This window comes from Hyla sarda, chromosome 1 (assembly GCF_029499605.1).
Source record: "Hyla sarda isolate aHylSar1 chromosome 1, aHylSar1.hap1, whole genome shotgun sequence".
NCBI lineage: Eukaryota > Metazoa > Chordata > Amphibia > Anura > Hylidae > Hyla > Hyla sarda.
In genome coordinates this window covers 290,337,017-290,356,732 of record NC_079189.1, presented here as the reverse complement: position 1 = coordinate 290,356,732, position 19,716 = coordinate 290,337,017, and the positions used below count along the sequence as shown (strand labels likewise).

The 19,716-nt window shown below is 42.5% G+C and overlaps 1 protein-coding gene across 2 annotated transcripts in view; it reads left to right on the top strand.

Moving 5' to 3' along the window:
- The window catches only part of LOC130267384 (calcium/calmodulin-dependent protein kinase type IV-like), a 79,087-nt gene that overhangs the window by 26,191 nt on the left and 33,180 nt on the right, over positions 1–19,716 (top strand). For both annotated transcript variants that reach the window (XM_056517074.1, XM_056517064.1), the window contains exon 8: positions 7,506–7,580. In XM_056517074.1, the coding sequence (XP_056373049.1) occupies positions 7,506–7,580 (75 nt within the window). The remainder of the gene's footprint in view (positions 1–7,505; positions 7,581–19,716) is intronic.

Here is a 19,716-nt window from a genome sequence, read left to right as displayed (position 1 = left end):
GCTGTGGGGGAGTGTTTTTTAAAATAAAATCTTTTTTCCAATGTGTTGTGTTTTTTTTATTTAATTTTCAGGCTTAGTAATGGAGGCTGTCAAATAGACGGAATCCATTACTAAGCCGGGGCTTAGCGCTAACCCCCAATTATTCCCCCGGTACCCACCGCCACAGGGGTGCCGGGAAGAGCCGGTACCAACAGGTCCAGAGCGTCAAAAATGGCGCTCCAGGGCCTAGGCTGTAACAGGCTGGCATTATTTAGGCTGGGGAGGGCCAGTACCAATGGTCCTCGCCCACCCTGGTAACATCAGGCTGTTGCTGCTTTGTTGGTATCTGGCTGATACTGAATATACAGGGAACCCCATGCGTTTTTTTTTTTTTCAATAAATAAATTTAAAAAAACGCACAGGGTTCCCCCTATTTTTAGTATCAGCCAGATACCAACAAAGCAGCAACAGCCTGACGTTACCAGGGTGGGTGAGGACCATTCTTAGTGGCCCTCCCCAGCCTAAATAACGCCAGCCTGTTACCGCCTAGGCACAGGAACGCCATTTTTGACGCTCCGGGCCTGTTGGTACCTGCTCTTCCCGGCACCCCTGTGGCGGTGGGTACCGGGGTAATAATTGGGGTTTAGTGCTAGCTGTTTTGGGGGCTAATGCTAAGCCCCGGCTTAGTAATGGATTCCGTCTATTAGACAGCCTCTATTACTAAGACTGAATATTCAATTTAAAAAAAACACAACACATTGGAAAAATGATTTCATTTAAAAAAAAACACTCCCCCACAGCCCTCGTTAACCATTTTATTAAAATTAAAAAAATCCAGTTCATCTGTCATAATCCATCGAATCTGCTGTAATCCTCTGCATACACGGATCTGAAACGAGAAGAAAAAAAAACACACAAAAATGGGTTAGGACTTTTTTTTGCGCTCTCCGCAGCGGAGAGCTCCCATAATTCAATGTCTACATAAACAGGGAGCCTCCAATTGGTGCAAAACTACAACTCCCAGCATGCCCAGAAAGCCTTTGGCTGTCTGGGCATGCTGTGACTTGTAGTTTAGCAACAGCTGGAGTCTCCCTGTCTGGGTAGACACTGGCAGAAGGGTCTGTTCACATTATCCAAAACGGACAATGTTAACAGAGCTTCAGACTTACTAGTCTGGATCCTGTCTGTAGCTCCGCCCCTAATGACGTCATCACTAGGGGCGGAGCTACACTGACCAGCGGGGACAGAAACGAGGGAGGTAAGTGGACCTTCTGTTCTGTATACACTATATACAGCTATCTATAGATAGCTGTATATTCTATAGGAGCAGGGAGTCCTGTCAGTCTGGTAACAGGATTCCCAGCTCCTGTACAGTATACACGGGTACACTATTCCCCCCTGTATACTATATGGCTGGGGGAGGCGAGTAGTGATGCTATACATCACTCCTCATCTCCTTACACTCTGTGGACCGGGCATTCAGCATCCGACCCACAGAGTGGTACCTGAAGGCAATGAAAAAACTGCCACAGGGGACAAATTTGGCTGTTTCCGCACACCAGGGAAAACGCCAGAAAAAACGCCAGAAAAACTGCCAAATCTCAGGAAAAACCTGTGGCAGTTTTTCTGGCGTTTTTGAAGGCGTTTTTTTAGGTGTACAAAAAAAACCAAGTGGAAACCTAGCCTAAAAGCGACCAACAAGTCCCATCAAAACAAAAATGTTACCGATAAAAACTACAGATCACTGCGTCAAGAAGATGTGCCTTCATACAGCTTATTAGTTAAGAATTATTAAGTTATCATTTTAAAACTAGTAAGAAAAACAAACTATAAAAATTGGGTATAGTTGTAATCGTATGAACCTACAGAATAAAAATAACTTAATAATTTTACAGTAAAGTGCACTGCATAAAAACTAAACCCCCTAAAATTTGCATAATGGCTTTATTTTTATTTTTCCGTCCCACAAAGAACTTTTGTTTTTTGGCTTCTCTGTACATTATGTGGTAAAATGAGTGATGTAATTACAAAGTACAATTAGTCTTGCAAACAGCAAGCCCTACAGATGGAAAATTGAAACACTTAGGCTAGGTTCACACTACAGAATTTCCACCTGCAATTCCGCTTTGAAATTGCAGGCAGAAATTCTGCTTACTAAAATGTACTGTATAGTGAATGGGTTTCCGTTCACAAATTCACACTTCGGAATTTGTGAATGGAAAATCCGCTTGAAAATTTCCGCCTGAAGAATGGCATTGCTCATTCTTCAGGCTGAAATACTCACGTAACACATTGCAGTCTATTGGAGACTGCAGTGTCCGTGCGGTCGTAGCGCCGACTGATTCAGTTGGGCTGGCCGCACTTGGAATCCCCAGCCGGAAATTTTCTGACCGGAGATTCCGTTGTGTGAACCTAGCCTTATGGATTTTAAAAAGGAAAAAAAGTGAAAATGCAAAAAAAATTTATAAAAAAATACAAATTAAAAGCGTCATTAAAGGGGTACTCCGCCCCTGGCATCTTATCCCCTATCCAAAGGATAGGGGATAAGATGTTAGATCGCCGCGGTCCCGCTGCTGGGGACTCCCGGGATCGCTGCTGCAGCACCCCACCATCATTACTGCACAGAGCGAGTTCGCTCTGTGCGTAATGATGGGCGATACGGAGGCCGAAGCAGCGTGACGTCATGGCTCCGCCCCTCATTACATCACGGCCCGTCCCCTTAATGCAAGGCTATGGCATGGGGCACCCCCTCCCATAGACTTGTATTGACGGGGGCGGACTGTGACGTCACGAGGGGCGGAGCCGTGACGTAACGATGCTCCGGCCCCTGTTTTGCCCATAATTACATGCAGAGCGATCTCGCTCTGTGCAGTAATGATGGCAGGGTGCCGCAGCGGCGATCCCCGGGGTCCCCAGCAGCAGGACCCCGGTGATCTGACATCTTATCCCCTATCCTCTGGATAGGGGATAAGATGTCTAGGGGCGGAGTACCCCTTTAAGGAATTTAACCTAACAGCTAGTGAAGCTGATTATGGATTGATGCATGTATTTATTTGTGTGAATATAATAAATCTAGCTGAGGTCAGTTTAAACAGAAGCCTCTGCATTCGGACTCTAATGGAAGAATGATCATGGTCATACTTTCAGTGGAATTCCCTCAGAAGTGCATTGCAGACAGAGCATTTCCGAACGCCAACTTATTCAGTCAGCGTCTGCTGTGCATAGAATGTATGGCCGGAACTTCTCCAGGCGGATATTTGCTAGTGTGAACCTGGCCTTACAATTAAAACATTCCTTGCCTTACTAGGTAGTGGTCAAAATGTGTTACTATATTGTGCTATCTAAATATATATAAATTACAGTATATCTGTTTGGCCACAACTTGGATTCACAAGTTGAGCTGAATAATTTGTATAAACATACTAAGGGTAGGTTTCCACTTTTTTTTTTTTACACTTAAAAAATGTCAGAAAAAAATGCCTTTTTTTCTGGCGTTTTTGCCTTTGAGTACAAATTGCATTTTTGGTCCCACGTTTTTTTTTTGTTTTTTTTTAATTGGTTGGGTGCCAAAAAAATTTAAAAAAGATGCAGTAGGGATGGGGAAAAAATTATTTAACCAAATTTTTACTTTTTATAGCGAAATTTTAATACATTTTTCATAAAGTGTGCGTGTTTCACTTTTTCTCTATTCTTTTTAGGTAGAACTACTACTCCCAGCATGGAAAAGACTGTTTCATGATGGGAGTAGTAGTACCCGCAGTTAAGGACAGATCACATCAGGTATCACTCCTGACACCCGATGCGATTGTCCTATCTATTGCAGAGATGCGGAGTGGCTCTATACAGCGCTCGCATCTCTGCTCTGTACTCCGGCCAGTGATGTGAATAGAAATTCACCTCACTCATTCATATTTTCTGCCCAGAGTGGGGATTGGCCGGATGGTTGCTGCCAATCCCTGCTCTCAGAGGAAAATATGAATGAGTGATGTTCTATTGATATCACTGGCTGGCTGGAGTATAGTGCAGAATGCAAGCGCTGTAGAGAGCCGCTCCGCATCTCTGCAATAGAGAGGATGATCACATTGGGTGTCAGGAGTGAGGCCAGCTGTGATCTGTCCTTAACTGCAGGTACTACTACTCCCAACATGGAGCACACTCTGCTCCATGCTGGGAGCTGTAGTACCTGCATTAATAGACAGATTTCAGCGAGTGTCACTCCTGACACCCGATGCGATCGTCCTGTATAATGTATAGATGCAGGCGGCCGCCCTTCTACGGTCCCCTGCACTGACGTATATATACAGCTATTCATATTTCCCGCTGAGAGTTTGGATTGGCTGGTACCATCTGGCCAATCACAGCTCTCTGCGGGAAATATAAATAGGTGTATATATACGGCAGTGCAGGGGACCATAGAAGAGCGGCCGGCCGCATCTATAAATTATACAGAAGGATCGTAACTGCACCTGGGGCGTGCTATCAATTAGTACAGGTACTACTACTCCCATCATGGAACAGTGTGTTCCATGCTGGGAGTAGTAGTACTACCTAAAAAATTTGAAAAAAAAGTGAAACACACACACACACACTACATTTTTATTATTGTCGGCTACATTTTTAGTGCCCTGCCCACCCGCACACACATACAGTCATGGCCGCAAATGTTGGCCCCCTTGAAATTTTTCAAGGAAATTAAGTATTCATCACAGAAAAGGATCGCAGTAACACATGTTTTGCTATACACATGTTTATTCCCTTTGTGTATTGGAACTAAACCAGAAAATGGAGGAAAAAAAGCAAATTGGACATAATGTCACACCAATCTCCAAAAATGGGCTGGACAAAATTATTGGCACCCTTTCAAAATTGTGGATAAATAAGATTGTTTCAAGCATGTGATGTTCCTTTAAACTCACCTGGGGCAAGTGACAAGTGTGGGCAATATAAATATCACACCTGAAAACAGATAAAAAGGAGAGAAGTACACTTAGTCTTTGCATTGTGTGTCTGTGTGTGCCACACTAAACATGGACAACAGAAAAAGGAGAAGAGAACTGTCTGAGGACTTGAGAACCAAAGTTGTGGAAAAATATCAACAATCTCAAGGTTACAAGTGCATCTCCAGAAATCTAGATTTGCCTTTGTCAGCAGTGCGCAACATTATCAAGAAGTCTGCAGCCCATGGCACTGTAGCTAATCTCCATGGGCGTGGACGGAAGAGAGAAATTGATGAAAGGCGTCAATGCAGGATAGTCCAGATGGTGGATAAGCAGCCCCAAACAAGGTCCAAAGATATTCAAGCTGTCCTGCAGGCTCAGGGAGCATCAGTATCAGCGCGAACTATCCGTCGACATTTAAATGAAACGCTATGGCAGGAGACCCAGGAGGACCCCACTGCTGACACAGAGATATAAAAAGCAAGACTACATTTTGCCAAAATGAACTTGAGTAAGCCAAAATTCTTCTGGGAAACGTCTTGTGGACAGATGAGAGCAAGATAGAGCTTTTTGGTAAAGCAAATCATTCTACCGTTTACTGAAAATGGAATGAGGCCTACAAAGAAAAGAACACAGTACCTACAGTGAAATATGGTGGAGGTTCAATGATGTTTTGGGGTTGTTTTGCTGCCTCTGTCACTGGGTGCCTTGAATGTGTGCAAGGCATCATGAAATCTGAGGATTATCAACAGATTTTGGGTCGCACTGTACAGCCCAGTGTCAAAAAGCTGGGTTTGCGTCCGAGTTCTTGGGTCTTCAAGCAGGACAATGACCCCAAACATATGTCAAAAAGCACCCAGAAATTGATGGCAACAAAGCGCTGGAGAGTTCTGAAGTGGCCAGCAATGAGTCCAGATCTAAATCCCATTGAACACCTGTGGAAAGATTTTAAAATTTCTGTTGGAAAAGGCACCCTTCCAATAAGAGAGACCTGGAGCGGTTTGCAAAGGAAGAGTGGTCCAACATTCCGGCTGAGAGGTGTAAGAAGCTTCTTGATAGTTATAGAAAGCGACTGATTTCAGTAATTTTTTCCAAAAGGGTGTGCAACCAAATATTAAGTTAAAAGTGCCTATAATTTTGTCCAGCCCATTTTTGGAGTTTGGTGTGACATTATGTCCATTTTGCTTTTTTCCTTCATTTTCAAAATACTTCATTTTCTTGAAAAATTTCAGGGGTGCCAACATTTATGGCAATGAAATCCCTGTTTAAAAATTAATAAAAATGTTGTTATAAAAAAGAAACATTTTGTTAAATACAATTTTTTCCATCACTACTGTATCTTTTTTTTTATAATTTTTTTTAATGGTACCCTACGAAATATTATTAAAAAAAGGTATTTCCATCACTTTTTTGGATCATTAAAGTCCAAAAAAGAATAAAAAATGCCAGCAAAAACACCAAAGTTAAAGCCCACATGGCATTGTTCTTGGCGTTTTTTCACTCCCATAGAGCCCTATGGGAGGAAAACGCCAATATGTTCCTTAAAAAAATGCCAGTCTCAAAAATAGCTGAAAAACGCCAAAAGAATTTAAAAAAAACACCAAACTGAAAAACGCCAAGTGGATATGGCATTTTGCAGCTCCCTATTGATTTTCAGCTAACATCTGGCCGCAGCATTTTTTTCCACAAAAAAATGCCATGTGGCAAAAAGAATAAAACAAGTAGAAACCTAGCTTTATACAAGATTTATTCATGAAATTGCACATACCATCACACCAGGGACACATCAAGTAAAATGTGGGGATATTTTTTGTTTTGTTTAACCCTTAGAGGACACCTGACATACTTGTAAGTCGCTGTGCCCTGATACTTTGCGCACAGCAACGTACTTGTAACTCGTGCTCTTCGGCTATCACTGTGTTGCCCGATACTGTGCTCGAAACCGGGTGGCTGTTATCAGCATCCGGGACCTTATGGATATTGGCAGACATATGCAATCCCAGTGTTGTCCATCATTAGCACTTTAGATGCAAAAGTTATAGGGGCCAGAATAGGGCAAATTTTAAATATAGTGGGGGAGAATTATGAAAACTTGTGTAGAGGAAAAGTTGCCCAGTTGCCCATAGCAACAAATCAAATTGCTTCTTTTATTTTTTCAGAGGCTTTTTAAAAAATAAAAGCAGCAATCTGATTGGTTGCTATGGCCAACTGGTCAACTTTTCCTTTGCACAGGTTTTGATAAATCTCCCTCCCTAATTTTATTGAAAAAGTTTGAGTTGTTAAAAAGCAGTACAATAATAGAAAACATTGCAAGCATGGTAATAATTTTAAACATATTAACCCACAGAATAAAGAAAAATGTGGTTATCTTATCAATTAACAGGTTTCAGGTTGTGCTTTACATTTTATGGTAAAATGATTGTGGCAATACAAAGTACAACTGGTCACACAAAAAAAACGAGCCCTCATACGGTTGTAAAGATGGTAAAATAAAAAAAAGTTATGCCTCTTAGAAGGCAAAAACTAAAATGAAATTATCTGTGCCCTTAGGGGGTTAATCAGCAATAACTTTTGTTTTTAATATTCAAGCTGACTTTGGCCTATCTAAGATTATTGATGATCAGAAAACTATGAAGACTGTATGTGGAACCCCAGGTTACTGTGGTAAGTATATACTGAAAACAATAAGGACATGTTCACAATATGTTCTTGCCATACATTTAGCACATATGCCATATTTAGAAAATCTCACATAAATATGTATACCCCACACATTTTTGTACATATTTTATTACATATTTTCATGTGACAACAATGAAGAAATGACACTCAGCTACAATGTGAGTGCACAGCTTGTATAACAGTGTTTAATGTTGCTGCTCGCACAAAATTATTATTATTATTATTGATATAGCGCCCTTGGTTCCAGGGCACTTTACATATGATTAAAGGTAACAGTACATAACACTAACATGGAACCAGTGAGCATTACACAGAGTAACTTGCCGACTGACATAGAGGGGGAGAGGTCCCTGTCCGCAAGGGCTCACAATCTACAAGGAGAGGGGAAGGAAACAGTAGGTAGGAGGACAGCAAGTCATCTGTGAGCAGTTGGTAAAGTAGCCACTAGTGGTTCAGTGGCAGCAGGATTATTGAAGGTCATAGGCTTGCTTGAATAGATGGGTCTTCAGGTTGCTTTTGAAGGTCCTGATGGTGGGTAAGAGCCGGATGTGCTGGGGTAGTGAGTTCCAGTGTATGGTGGAAGCTCGGGAGAAGTCATGTGAAGTGAGGACCAGGTAAGAGCATAGGCAGATGTCTTGAGATGATCGGAGATTACATGTGTGGCAGTATAGGGAGATCAGGTCAGAGATGTATGGAGGAGACAGGTTGTAGATGGCCTTATATGTCATGGTGAACAGTTTAAATTGGATTCACTGGGCAATGGGTAGCCAGTGAAGGGATTGGCTCAGGGGAGAGGTAAATAAGAAGCGAGGTGAAAGGTGGATTATTCGAGCAGCAGAATTGAGGATGGATTGAGGGAAGCAAGTGTTTTCAATGGTAGGCCGCATAGGATGATATTGCAATAGTCGAAGTGGGAGATGATGAGGGCATGTAATGGTTGTTTAGTTGAGACAACGGCTTTTGCGGACAACAGATCATTGGCCACCTTGGTTAGGGCGCTTTCAGTAGATTGGTGGGGACGGAAGCCAGATTGCAGATAGTCAAAGAGTGAGTTGGATGAGAGGTGGGAGGACAGTTCAATATAGACATGTTTTTCAAGGAGTTTTGAAGCAAAGGGAAGAAGCGAGATGGGGCGATAGCTGGACAGAGAGGATGGGTCAAGAGATTTTTTTTTAAGGATGGGTGTGATGATTGCCTGTTTAAATGATGAGGGGAAAGTACCGGTGTTTAGTGATATGTTGAAGAGGTGGGTTAGGGTCTGGATGAATACTGTAGTCAGGTTAGAGATGAGGTGGAATGGGATTGGGTCACGTGCACAGGTGGTGAGGTGTGAAGAGGAAAGTAGTTTGGAGAGCTTGTCTTCAATAATGGTGGAAAAGTCAGTCATTGGGAGGGGCACTGGGCAGGAGTGAAGATGGGTTGTGGGGGGCTGTAAAGTAAAGCTTTCCCTGATGTGTCAATCTTGTGTTTGAAGTATGTAGCAAATTTGTCTGCTGAGAATAGCGATGTGGGCGGTGGTAGTGGTGGACGGAGGAGGGAGTTAAAGGTGTTAAAGTGTTGCCTGGGGTTGTGGGAAAGAGAGGACATGATTGTAGAGAAGTGCAGATTTAAAAGGTGAGGAGTGCTTGTTTGTATGCTGCAAAGTCTTCTGTGCGGTGGGCTTACTTCCAATGATGCTCTGCAGCCCTAGAGGCTGCCAAGGCTGCCTATTGATATGCAAAGTTCTGTTTTATGTGAGAGGGGCCACAAGGGCTGAGCTAACTAAAGTGTTATAGAATTTGGTGCTGTGTCATCGTCATAGAGAAGATTTTATGGAGAGTGGTAGAAGAGAGTGTGAGTGCATCAATGTTGAGATGTTTCAGTTTTCTATGAGGGTGGACAGGGTTCTGGACTAGGGGGAAAGTAGGAGAGAAGAAAGAATGTCAAAAGGTTATGGTCAGATACATGGAGTGGTGTTTGAGTGATTTGATAAGGAGCAGAGGCAGGTGAAGACTAGATCAAGTGTGTGACCATCTTTGTGAGTGGTCCTGGAGGACCACTGTGAGAGGCCATAAGAAGAGGTTAACAATAGAAATTTAGAGGCAGTTGACTGGGATGTGTTGATAGGGATGTTGAAGTCGCCCATGATGATAGTGGGGATGTAGAAGGAAAGGAACTGTATGAACCAGGTGGTAAAGTGGTCAATGAAGGTCACTGCAGGGCCTGGTGGCCTGTAGATGACAGCCGCTTGGAGATTTGAAAGGGAGTAGATGGCCACAGAATGTACTTCAAGAGAAGGGAAAGCAAGAGAGAGGGGAGAGACAGAGTTGGGGTGAAAGAGTACTGTGATAACAACAGGCCAATGCCACCAGGCAATGTCTGAGGATGTAAGCCAGGTTTCTGTGAGGCCTAGAAAGGATAGTTAATACGCAGCCATTAACATCTAAACCTTGGCAACCAGGGCTGGGCCGGCAAGGACACATTTAACTATAAGCACCTATAGTTAAAGGGGTACTCCACCCCTAGACACCTTATCCCCTATCCAAAGGATAGGGGATAAGATGTCTGATCATGGGGTCTGGCAGCTGAGACACCCCGCGATCTCTGGCACAGCACCCCGATGTTCTGAACATTTATGTGATGTCACGCCCCCTTCATTCATGTCTATGAGGGGGAGGGGTGACGGCTATGGTTGCTCGATCATAAAAAAAAATAAAAAATCAGTATGCTTAGAATGTTCTCTTCTGACCCCTATAACTTTCTTATTTTTATGGGGTTGTATAGATGCTAATTTTTTGCACCATGATCTGTATTTTTTATTTGTACCATTTTTATTTTGATGGGACTTTTTGGATCACTTTTTTTTCTGCTACATTAAATGAACAAAAAGCAGAAATACTGGATATTGGTATTTTTTTTTTACATTTACGCCATTGACCGTGCGGTTTTATTAACATTATATTTTAATAGTTCAGACATTTATGCAGGTGGCATTACCAAAATATGTTTATTTTTGTCATCTTCATTTTATTTGAAAAAAAGGGGGGGGGGTGACAAACTTTTATTAAGGGGAGGAGCTTTTTCACGTTTATTGCCTTTTTATTTATTTTTTTCAAATTTATTTTCACAATATTTTTTGTCCCCATAGGGAAGTGTTTTCCAGCGTGTCTCAGTTGCAAAACTACAACTTCCAGCATGCCCAGATAGGCAAGGGCTGTAGGGCATGCTGAGAGTTGTAGTTTTGTATCAGCTTGAGACACATAGATGCACTCCTGTGCTTGTAGAGACTGGTCAATGCTGTGTCATAGGAGCCTATAGCACAGCACTGATCAGTGTTATCGGCGCTCCATTACTACAGGCTGCAAGGCTGCCTGCATTATTAAAGCGTCGATCGGACAGGACAGACGAAGGTAGGGAACCTCCACTGTCCTCTCAGCTGATTGGGACCCCGCACGTGTCCCGATCAGCTCCACTGAGCTTCCGCAGATTGTTTGGGGCATTTTTGATGCCGCCATCCACTTTGATCGCGGCATCTAAAGGGCTAATGCTGGACATCACATGGATCGGTGATGTCCAGCATTAGCCAGTATGAAGCAAGCTCAGTTCCTGAGATCTCTTCATACACCCACCGAACAACTGCGCTGTGTACACACGGTGGCCAGCCATGGAAGGGTTAAGTCACCCTCGGAACTGCAGTGAGGAGTGATAGTGTTGGAGTAGGAGTGAGAGTGGGCCCATAATTGAGGGGCAAGACCATGCCGCACGGGACCGGGGGGGTTTGGAGATGTACTGCCAACTGCCCGATGTACTGTACAGCACAGGGACACATGGGAGAAGGAGGCAGTGATGCGCCGGTGTGCAGTGATGCGCCGGTGTGCAGTTCTGCACCTCATACCGAAGTCTATATAAATTGGAAGCCATGCCCCTATTTTAGGCCACGCCCATATAAATTATCGGAAGGAAATTCTCTTCGCCAAAAAGGCCGGAAGGGGCATTTTCGCCGTATAATTTTCCTTTGGATAGGGGAAAAGATAAACACTTAGAAAGAAATACCTTATACTAAGGTAAGTAACTGTGCAAGAAAAACTGAAAACACAGAAGAAGAATTATGTGCACATAATTCTTCTTTCAGTGTTTATGGGGATAAGATGTCATAGGGCCGGTGTACCCCTTTAAGGACTTCCCTTAGCTGATCAAACTTTGCCTTCCTAAAGTTCAATGTTCCTGTGGCTCCTCAAAAAGGCTCCCTTAGTGAAGGACAAGTTATCATGAATTATATTGTGATCACTATTTCCTAGGTGTCCTCCTACCTGTGGAGTATTCCCTTAAGTAGAAATGTCCCAATGGGCGCAATTAGTCATTTTCCCTCCCCGATGTCATGTGACTCGTTAGTGTTAAAATGGCTCAAGTGTGAGTGGGGAGCAGGCTTCTTAAAGGGGTACTCCGCCCCTAGATATGCTATCCCTTATCCAAAGGATAGGGGATAACATGTCTGATCGCAAGGGGTCTGGTCGTAATCTCCCGGACAGTGCTGCTGCATTCACGAACATGGAAGCCTGGGGCTTCAGTGTTCGTAATGTCATATCACACTCCCTCCATTCATGTCTATAGGAGGGGCGTGATGGCTAGTTCATAGCCATTATGCCTCCTCCCATAGATACGTACGGAGGGGGCGTGATGGTGGTGGTTGCCAGTCATTCAGCACGGAGCAGAGTTCACCCCATGCATAGGATGACTGTGGTGCCCACCGGAGATCACGTGAGGTCCAAGCGGCAAACCCCCGTGATCAAACATCTTATACCCTATCCCAGGCATAGGCCTTCGGCACTGCAGATGTTTTCTACTACATCTCCCATGATGCTCTTTTGGCCAAAATGCTACCAGAGCATCATGGGAGATGTAGTCCAAAACATCTGCAGTGCCGAAGGTTGCCTATGCCTGCCCTATCCTTTGGATAGGGGATAACATGTCTTGGGGTGGAGTACCCCTTTAAACTTGGTGTTATCGCTCTCACACGCTCTAATATTGGTCCCTGGAAGTTCTACATGGCACCTCATGGCAAAGAACTATCTAAGGATCTGAAAAAAGGAAAAAATAATAATAATTGTTGTTCAACATAAAGATGGCCTAGGCTATAAAAAGATTGCTAAGACTGCAGCATGGTGTGCAAGATCATACAGCAGCTTTACGGGACAGGTTTCACTCAGATCAGGCCTCGCCATAGTCAACCAAATAAGTTGAGTGGACGTGCTTAACGTCATAGCCAGAGGTTGTTTGAGGAAAATAGACATATAAATGCATCAAGGTTGTCATTGGGAAATAGATATGATGAAATGAGGCACAAGAGAGCCTGCATTTTGCTGAAGACATACAGACTAAGGACATGAATTACTGGAACCATGTCCTGTGGTCTAACTGAGATAAACTTATTTGGGTTAGATGGTATCAAGTGTGTGTGGCGGCAACCAGACGTGTTTTGCCTACAGTCATGCAGACACTCAAAAACTTGATCCTCCAGGTGGTGGTGGAGTTAATCTGGTTCTACACAGCTTCCTAAGAATGAACAAAGTTTCATTACCCACAATGCAACACGTTTCACCGTCATGTGAAAGTAGGATAGTATTTACATATACAGTATATTAAAACATTAACCCTTCAGGGTGCAATAAGATCAATACATATAAATACAAAACAAAAGACAAAACCCTTCAGGGAAGAAGAAGCAAGGTCACACATTGGGATCCAAATAAAATGTTACTTTAAAAAGATACTACATGTCCCAATGAGGTCACCTTATCGTGGTGGGATGGCACACACTATTTGGCCACAGTTTTAGGTCCGGTTGTAAAAGCGCATACGGCGCAAAAATGAGCCGACCGGACCGAACGTTTCACTCCGGTCGGCTCATTGAAATGAATGACATACGGGAGCGCATACGGTCACATACGGGAGCGCAAGATTTTAGCTCCCCCCTGCCGTATGCGCTCCCGTATGGGACAAAACGTAGTGTGGACCCAGCCTAACCCTGGAGAAACCTCACCTGTGGACTAATTAATGACGTAGCGGAAAGGGGAAGTGTGTTTAAAAGGAAGTCAGACAGAATAGTTGGTGCTCTCCCCAGAAGACAGCAAGATGGCTGTATGGGGAGGCAGGGGTCCTGGTAGGGAACACACAGCCCGAGCTGTGAGTGGCCCAAAGAGTGATGTGGATGAGACACACAGCAAGAAGTTGCAAATGCTGTGTGTGAACAGTGAGTAGAAGGTTGCTGGAGGAATAAGTTTAACTGGCCGGAAAAAAGCCCACCAGTTGATAGTCAGGGCATGCTGGATTGTTTAGTTAGCGACCAGACGGTCTAGGATTTTGTTTGTTCCTGTCTTATGTTTTTATTTATCCTGCAACCTGTCTTTTTTTTTTATAATTAAATTTTTATTAAGATTTTCATTTATACATTAACTCAGTAAAAGCATGTTATATTTCACATAAATGTAAACACAAGTATTCTCCCAGCATTTACTTATTACTTGAGAGGGAGGGATCCGGGGGAAAAAAAAAAAAAAAAACAACCTGCAACCTGTCTAATAAAGTTGGCAAGGGGCCGGACTTGCATAAAGTACTAGAAACGGTGGTATCACCTACCACCGAGATCCACCAGCATCTCTAGCGGTTAATCCAGCGGTGAGTGCGGATATCGTTATTTGTTTTTTTAAACCATATATCCGATGCATCTATCCTTTTATTTGTCCCAGCACCACCGGAGACTCTATTGGTTTCGATCTACGTCGCCGCATCGCTATCCTATCCTTGCACTAATTTGGGTATTAACCCCCGTATTGCCTGTTGCTAGTAGTGCCACCATTTGACCGCTGTTCACACATGTATATATTATATATATTTTACATTTTTTATAGTTTCATTCAATCCCCAGGGAACAAAGTGCCTAATTTGAATACCCAATATTACCCAACACTATTAATCAGTTTACTCAGTTTCTGAAATCTATTTGCAATATGTACAGGAATATTCTATATTATTGTCAATTGTAGGCATTCAGGATTACTGTTGTGTTTGGCCAGTGCCTGGGTAAAACACTCCTGATGTTACATGTGTGGCTAGTAACATCAGGAGTGTTTTACCCAGATACTTGACAATTTTAAGATATTATTATGTCCTTAAAGATATTGGCCAACATTTATCATTGTGTTTAGACAGTTTTTTGTGTCTACAAAAGGCACAAAAAAAAGGAGCAAGCAGGGTTTATTTGTGCTTTTTTGTGCCTTTTGGTTTACACATTTCTGCAGATTTTGAGTTGCAATCCACTGATTTTGGCAATACACATGATGTGGAAGGGTTTTATGAACTTCACCTTTTTGTGAAAAGGTGCAAAAAAGGTGCAAGGCCACTGAAAAGTCTCTAAAACTACACCAGCCCAGACTTAGCTTAGCTTTTTGGTGTATGCGAAGAGAGAAATATCAGAACATGTGTGCCTGCACAAAATTTATCAAATGTTCTGTGACCATTTAATAAATTTGGTGATCCTTCACATTACCAGCACACAAAAAAAAAAGGTGTAGAAAAATTCTTCACTTACACCTATGCAAGAAAGGAAGAATGTCTTGCGCACACACGTGTAAAACCGAGCTGCTTTATTGCATGGTTGCCATAGGATACATCGGACACTCAGGTAACGTGACGCGTTTCGGCCCGCAGGGCCTTAGTCATACTATTAGCCTATGACTAAGGCCCTGCGGGCCGAAACGCGTCACGTTACCTGAGTGTCCGATGTATCCTATGGCAACCATGCAATAAAGCAGCTCGGTTTTACACGTGTGTGCGCTGGACATTCTTCCTTTCTTGCATATGTTTGGACTAGTCCTTGTCCTTTCCCCGCGCAGAAGCCTGGGGTGGAGCTGGTTCTACTTGCTTGTACCTTCACTTACACCTACAATGATAAATGCCGGCCATTGTTTCGATACAACTAGGTATTACTTTTAGTTGGTCTTTGTTAATTTAAAGTTTAATAGGGCCAAGTAGATTAAACACTATAAATAATGATAGAGAAAAAATATTTACGAAATATCTCAGACAAAAGGCACTTTTGTGTATAACAAAAGTAGGTGTATGTCATGTACCTTGATTTCCCCTATCACGTCCAACAAAATTGTGTCTAATGCCACAAAAATTAGTTATGTATACCAGTGAGAGAGTACTTATTTTGTTTACCTATTGTCTTATGATTGTGGGTTACAGTATGCGGGCCGCACTGTTTAGACAGTGCGGTCCCGCATGAACAAGCATAGGTCAAACATGAGAAACTGATACATACTGCACAGTGTGTTCCGACATTTCTTGGCCAAACACAACAGTAATTCTGATTGCCTACAATCGACTATAACAAAGATTATTCCTGTACATACCCAAATAGTTTTCAGAAACTGATTAATAGGGAATCCTATTGGATATTCAAATTAGGCACTTTGTTCCCTGGGGGATTGAATGAAACTATAGAAAATGTTAAATAATTTTTTTTACAGGCACAGTGTATGTGTATAAGTACACACACATACATATATATATATATATATATATATACATACACACACACACACACACACACACACAGTGAAAAATGTTGCATTGTGGGTAATAAACCTTTGCTCATCCTTTGGAAGTTGTGTAGCGCCTGATTAACCACACCACCACCTGGAGAATCAAGTTTTGGATTAACTGCATTAATCATGTATCACACACTGTCCAAAGTTGTGCTTGTTCACACAACCTCCTTCGGTAAGCGATTTACTTTTGTATGCTTCCAGTTATCTAGCTGTAACACACTATGGAGCGCTGCCCTTCTTTTTTTGCTTACAGTCAAGCATGGTGGTGGGAGTGTCATGGTCTGAGGCTACACAAGTGCTGCTGGCATGGGAGGTGCTACAGTTCATTAAGGGAGCCATAAATGCCAAAATGTACTGTAACCTACCCTGTCTCTGAAGTGGCATGATCTACTCACTTCAGAGACAGGGCCGCAGAGCAGAATTCCAACAAGACAACCACTGCCCTGCTAAAGAAGTTGAGGGTAAAGGTAATGGACTGGCCAAGTATGTCTCCAGACCTAAACCCTATTGAGCATCCTAAATAGACGGTGGGGGACGCAAGTTCCCTTAACATCCACCAGTCCAAAATATTCACACTCTGTGCCCAATCTTGGGTGTATTTACTTTTGTTGCCAAGGTTTAGACATTAATAGCTGTCTGTTCATTTATTCTGAGGAGACAGCTAAATTAAGCATTGATATACAGGCTGTGCACACACAACTTTACATTGTAGCAAAGTGGCATTTCAGTGTTCTTACATTAAAAAGATATAATAAAATACTAACTAAAATGTAATGGGTTGTATTTACTTATGTGAGATACTGTAAGTGTGTCCATAGCCTTCCAAGGTATGTATTTACAAGCCCCCTGACAGGATGGGGCATTACCACTAGACTTGTGCACAAGAAAAATTTTCGTTTCGTTTTTGATAAAATTTTCAGTTCGGTAATATTTTCAGTTTTGATTTTTCGGATACATTCGGTATTCGGGTGTTCAGTTTGAGATCGGAACATTGGAAGACAGGTAATATAATATAATTTTATGTGATTTATTATTAATACATAATGTAATGTTGAATGAGTAAATGAATGAATGAATGATTGATGTGTTTGATCGATATGTTTGATTGTCAGGTGATTTATGCATAACGTGTCATGTCACTTGCGCTAACACTTTTACCAGGGTGCCTCCAGCGGTTGCAAAATTACAACACCCACCCAACATGCCCTGACAGCCAAATGCTATCTGGGCATGCTGGGAGTTTCAGTTTTGCAACAGCTGGGGGCATACTTTGGCAAACATGCGCAAAGCTTTTTAATTCATTTTCAAATTCCGCTCACTTTTTTCAGAAATGGGTTAGTAGGTCAATGGCATGCATAGTAATTGCTGTGGGAACATTTTTCATTCATAAAACCGCAGACTTAATTGGATAATTGCCTTTTAGAATGTTTGGGGTCCCCACGTTCTAAATGGCAATTATCCAATTAAGCCTGCGGTTTTATGAATGAAAAATGCTCCCATGGCAATTACTGTGCATGTCATTGACCTACTAACCCATTTCTGAAAAAAGCGACCGGAATTTGAAAATGAATTAAAAAGCTTTGCGCGTGTTTGCCAAAGTGTGCCTCCAGCTGTTGAAAATCTGCAACTCCCAGCATGCCCAGACAGCCTTTGGCTGTCAGGGCATGCTGGGTGTTGTAGTTTTTAAACAACAACAAAAAATGCAGTTGTGCATTTATACTGGGGGAGCAGATCCTGCCCTTGAAGTCCATTGCTAGGGGCGATCCCCAGCATAAAAATGCATACAATGGAGGATGCCTGCAGTGGACTACAAGTGCCACAATAGAATCCTACACCAGATAAACGGTGTGGATGTGTAACAATTAGAATACTACAATACAGAAATTTAGGTGCACTACTGTGGTAGTGACATTCGCCAGTGTATCCTTATATGAAGGACACACCAGAGCCCGCACACCAACACCAAGGTTTCTCAAGTGGCACGGGACCTAACAATAACCTACCTGTGCGTAAAAAAGCAAAAACCAGGGGCCAGTGGGCAATTACAGCAGCACTAGGCCGACATGCAGCCTGCTCTCAGTTACCTCCAGCGTGACTGAGCACACAGGCTCATGTCGGCCTAGTGCTGCTGTAATTGCCCACTGGCCCCTGGTTTTTGCTTTTCACGCACAGTTAGGTTAGCGTTAGGTCCCGTGCCACTTGAGAAACCTTGGCGTTGGTGTGTGGGCTCTGGTGTGTCCTTCATATAAGGATACACTGGCGAATGTCTCAATTTTAACATCAGTGTTGAGGGATAGCCAATGTCACTGTATACATCTACCACAGTAGTGCACCTAAATTTCTGTATTGTAGTGCTGTAGTTTTGCAACAGCTGTAGGCACCCTGGTAACAGTAACAGAAACAGTGTGTAGCGCAACAGTGTTAGCGCAAGGACCAATAAATTTTAAGGATAACGAGCGTTTAAGGATAACGAATGCATTCGCTATTTACTGAATGCATTCGGTAAATAACGAATGCATTGGTTATTTTGCTATTCGTATTATCGTGGCTATTCGGGAATGTTCAAAATATGTTTTCGTGCCTTCGGATCGGTCCAAATGCCCGAAAAAGGTAAAATTCGGTAAATTAGACATTCATGCCGAAACGAATTGCACATGTCTAATTACCACAGCTATGCATGATGCTTCAGGTAAACACCAGAAAATGTAACCAGTCAGAACCAGGTTGTCATTTCAAGCAATCACAAACAGGTCAGGTTTTATATTATCAGAGCAATTTCAGAAATGAAATCTGAGCTGTTATTGGTTGCTATGGGCAAAGCAGATCAATTTTTGTTACATGCTAATTGATAAGCCTGGACCACACTGTTATTGGGAGCTATGGCGGTATGAGAACAATTTGTGTGTGTGGGGGATGGGGGGTGGGGGGGGGGGGAGAGTACACACCCAGATTGTCTTCAGCTAAATTCATCCATTGAGGACCCAGGCCTGACATTTATACACTGATTGTATGTATGGTGACTAAAGCTTTGTATAACTTGTGTCCCATCATAATTAAACCCTGACTGGAGGTGGAACACGTATTACAGCAAAACAATGTAAGGCATTACAAACTGCAATGTCAATAATTCAGCTCCATGTACCCTCCCTCCACCATAATATAAGGAGAGGAACCTCACTCATCTAGGCTGATATTACAACCTAGCTTTATTGCTCTGTCTGTGCTGCTACTTCTCTCCAGAGCCATCATCCTCCACAGCAATTTACATAGGGCAAACTTAGACTCCAATTGCACAAGAATTATCACAGTGGCTCAGGTTGACATTAAATATGGGCCAGTGTTTTGGCTGGTAGTTGGAACTTATTTTGGTCAGTATTTCTAACAAAACCAGATGTCGAATAAAGATACAAACACAGAACTATAATTGAAAGATTTTCAATTTTTTTCTGTTGAACCCACTCCTGGTTTAGGTAAAAAAAAACACTAAACAAAAAAGAATCTGTTGGCACTATATAAATAAAATATTT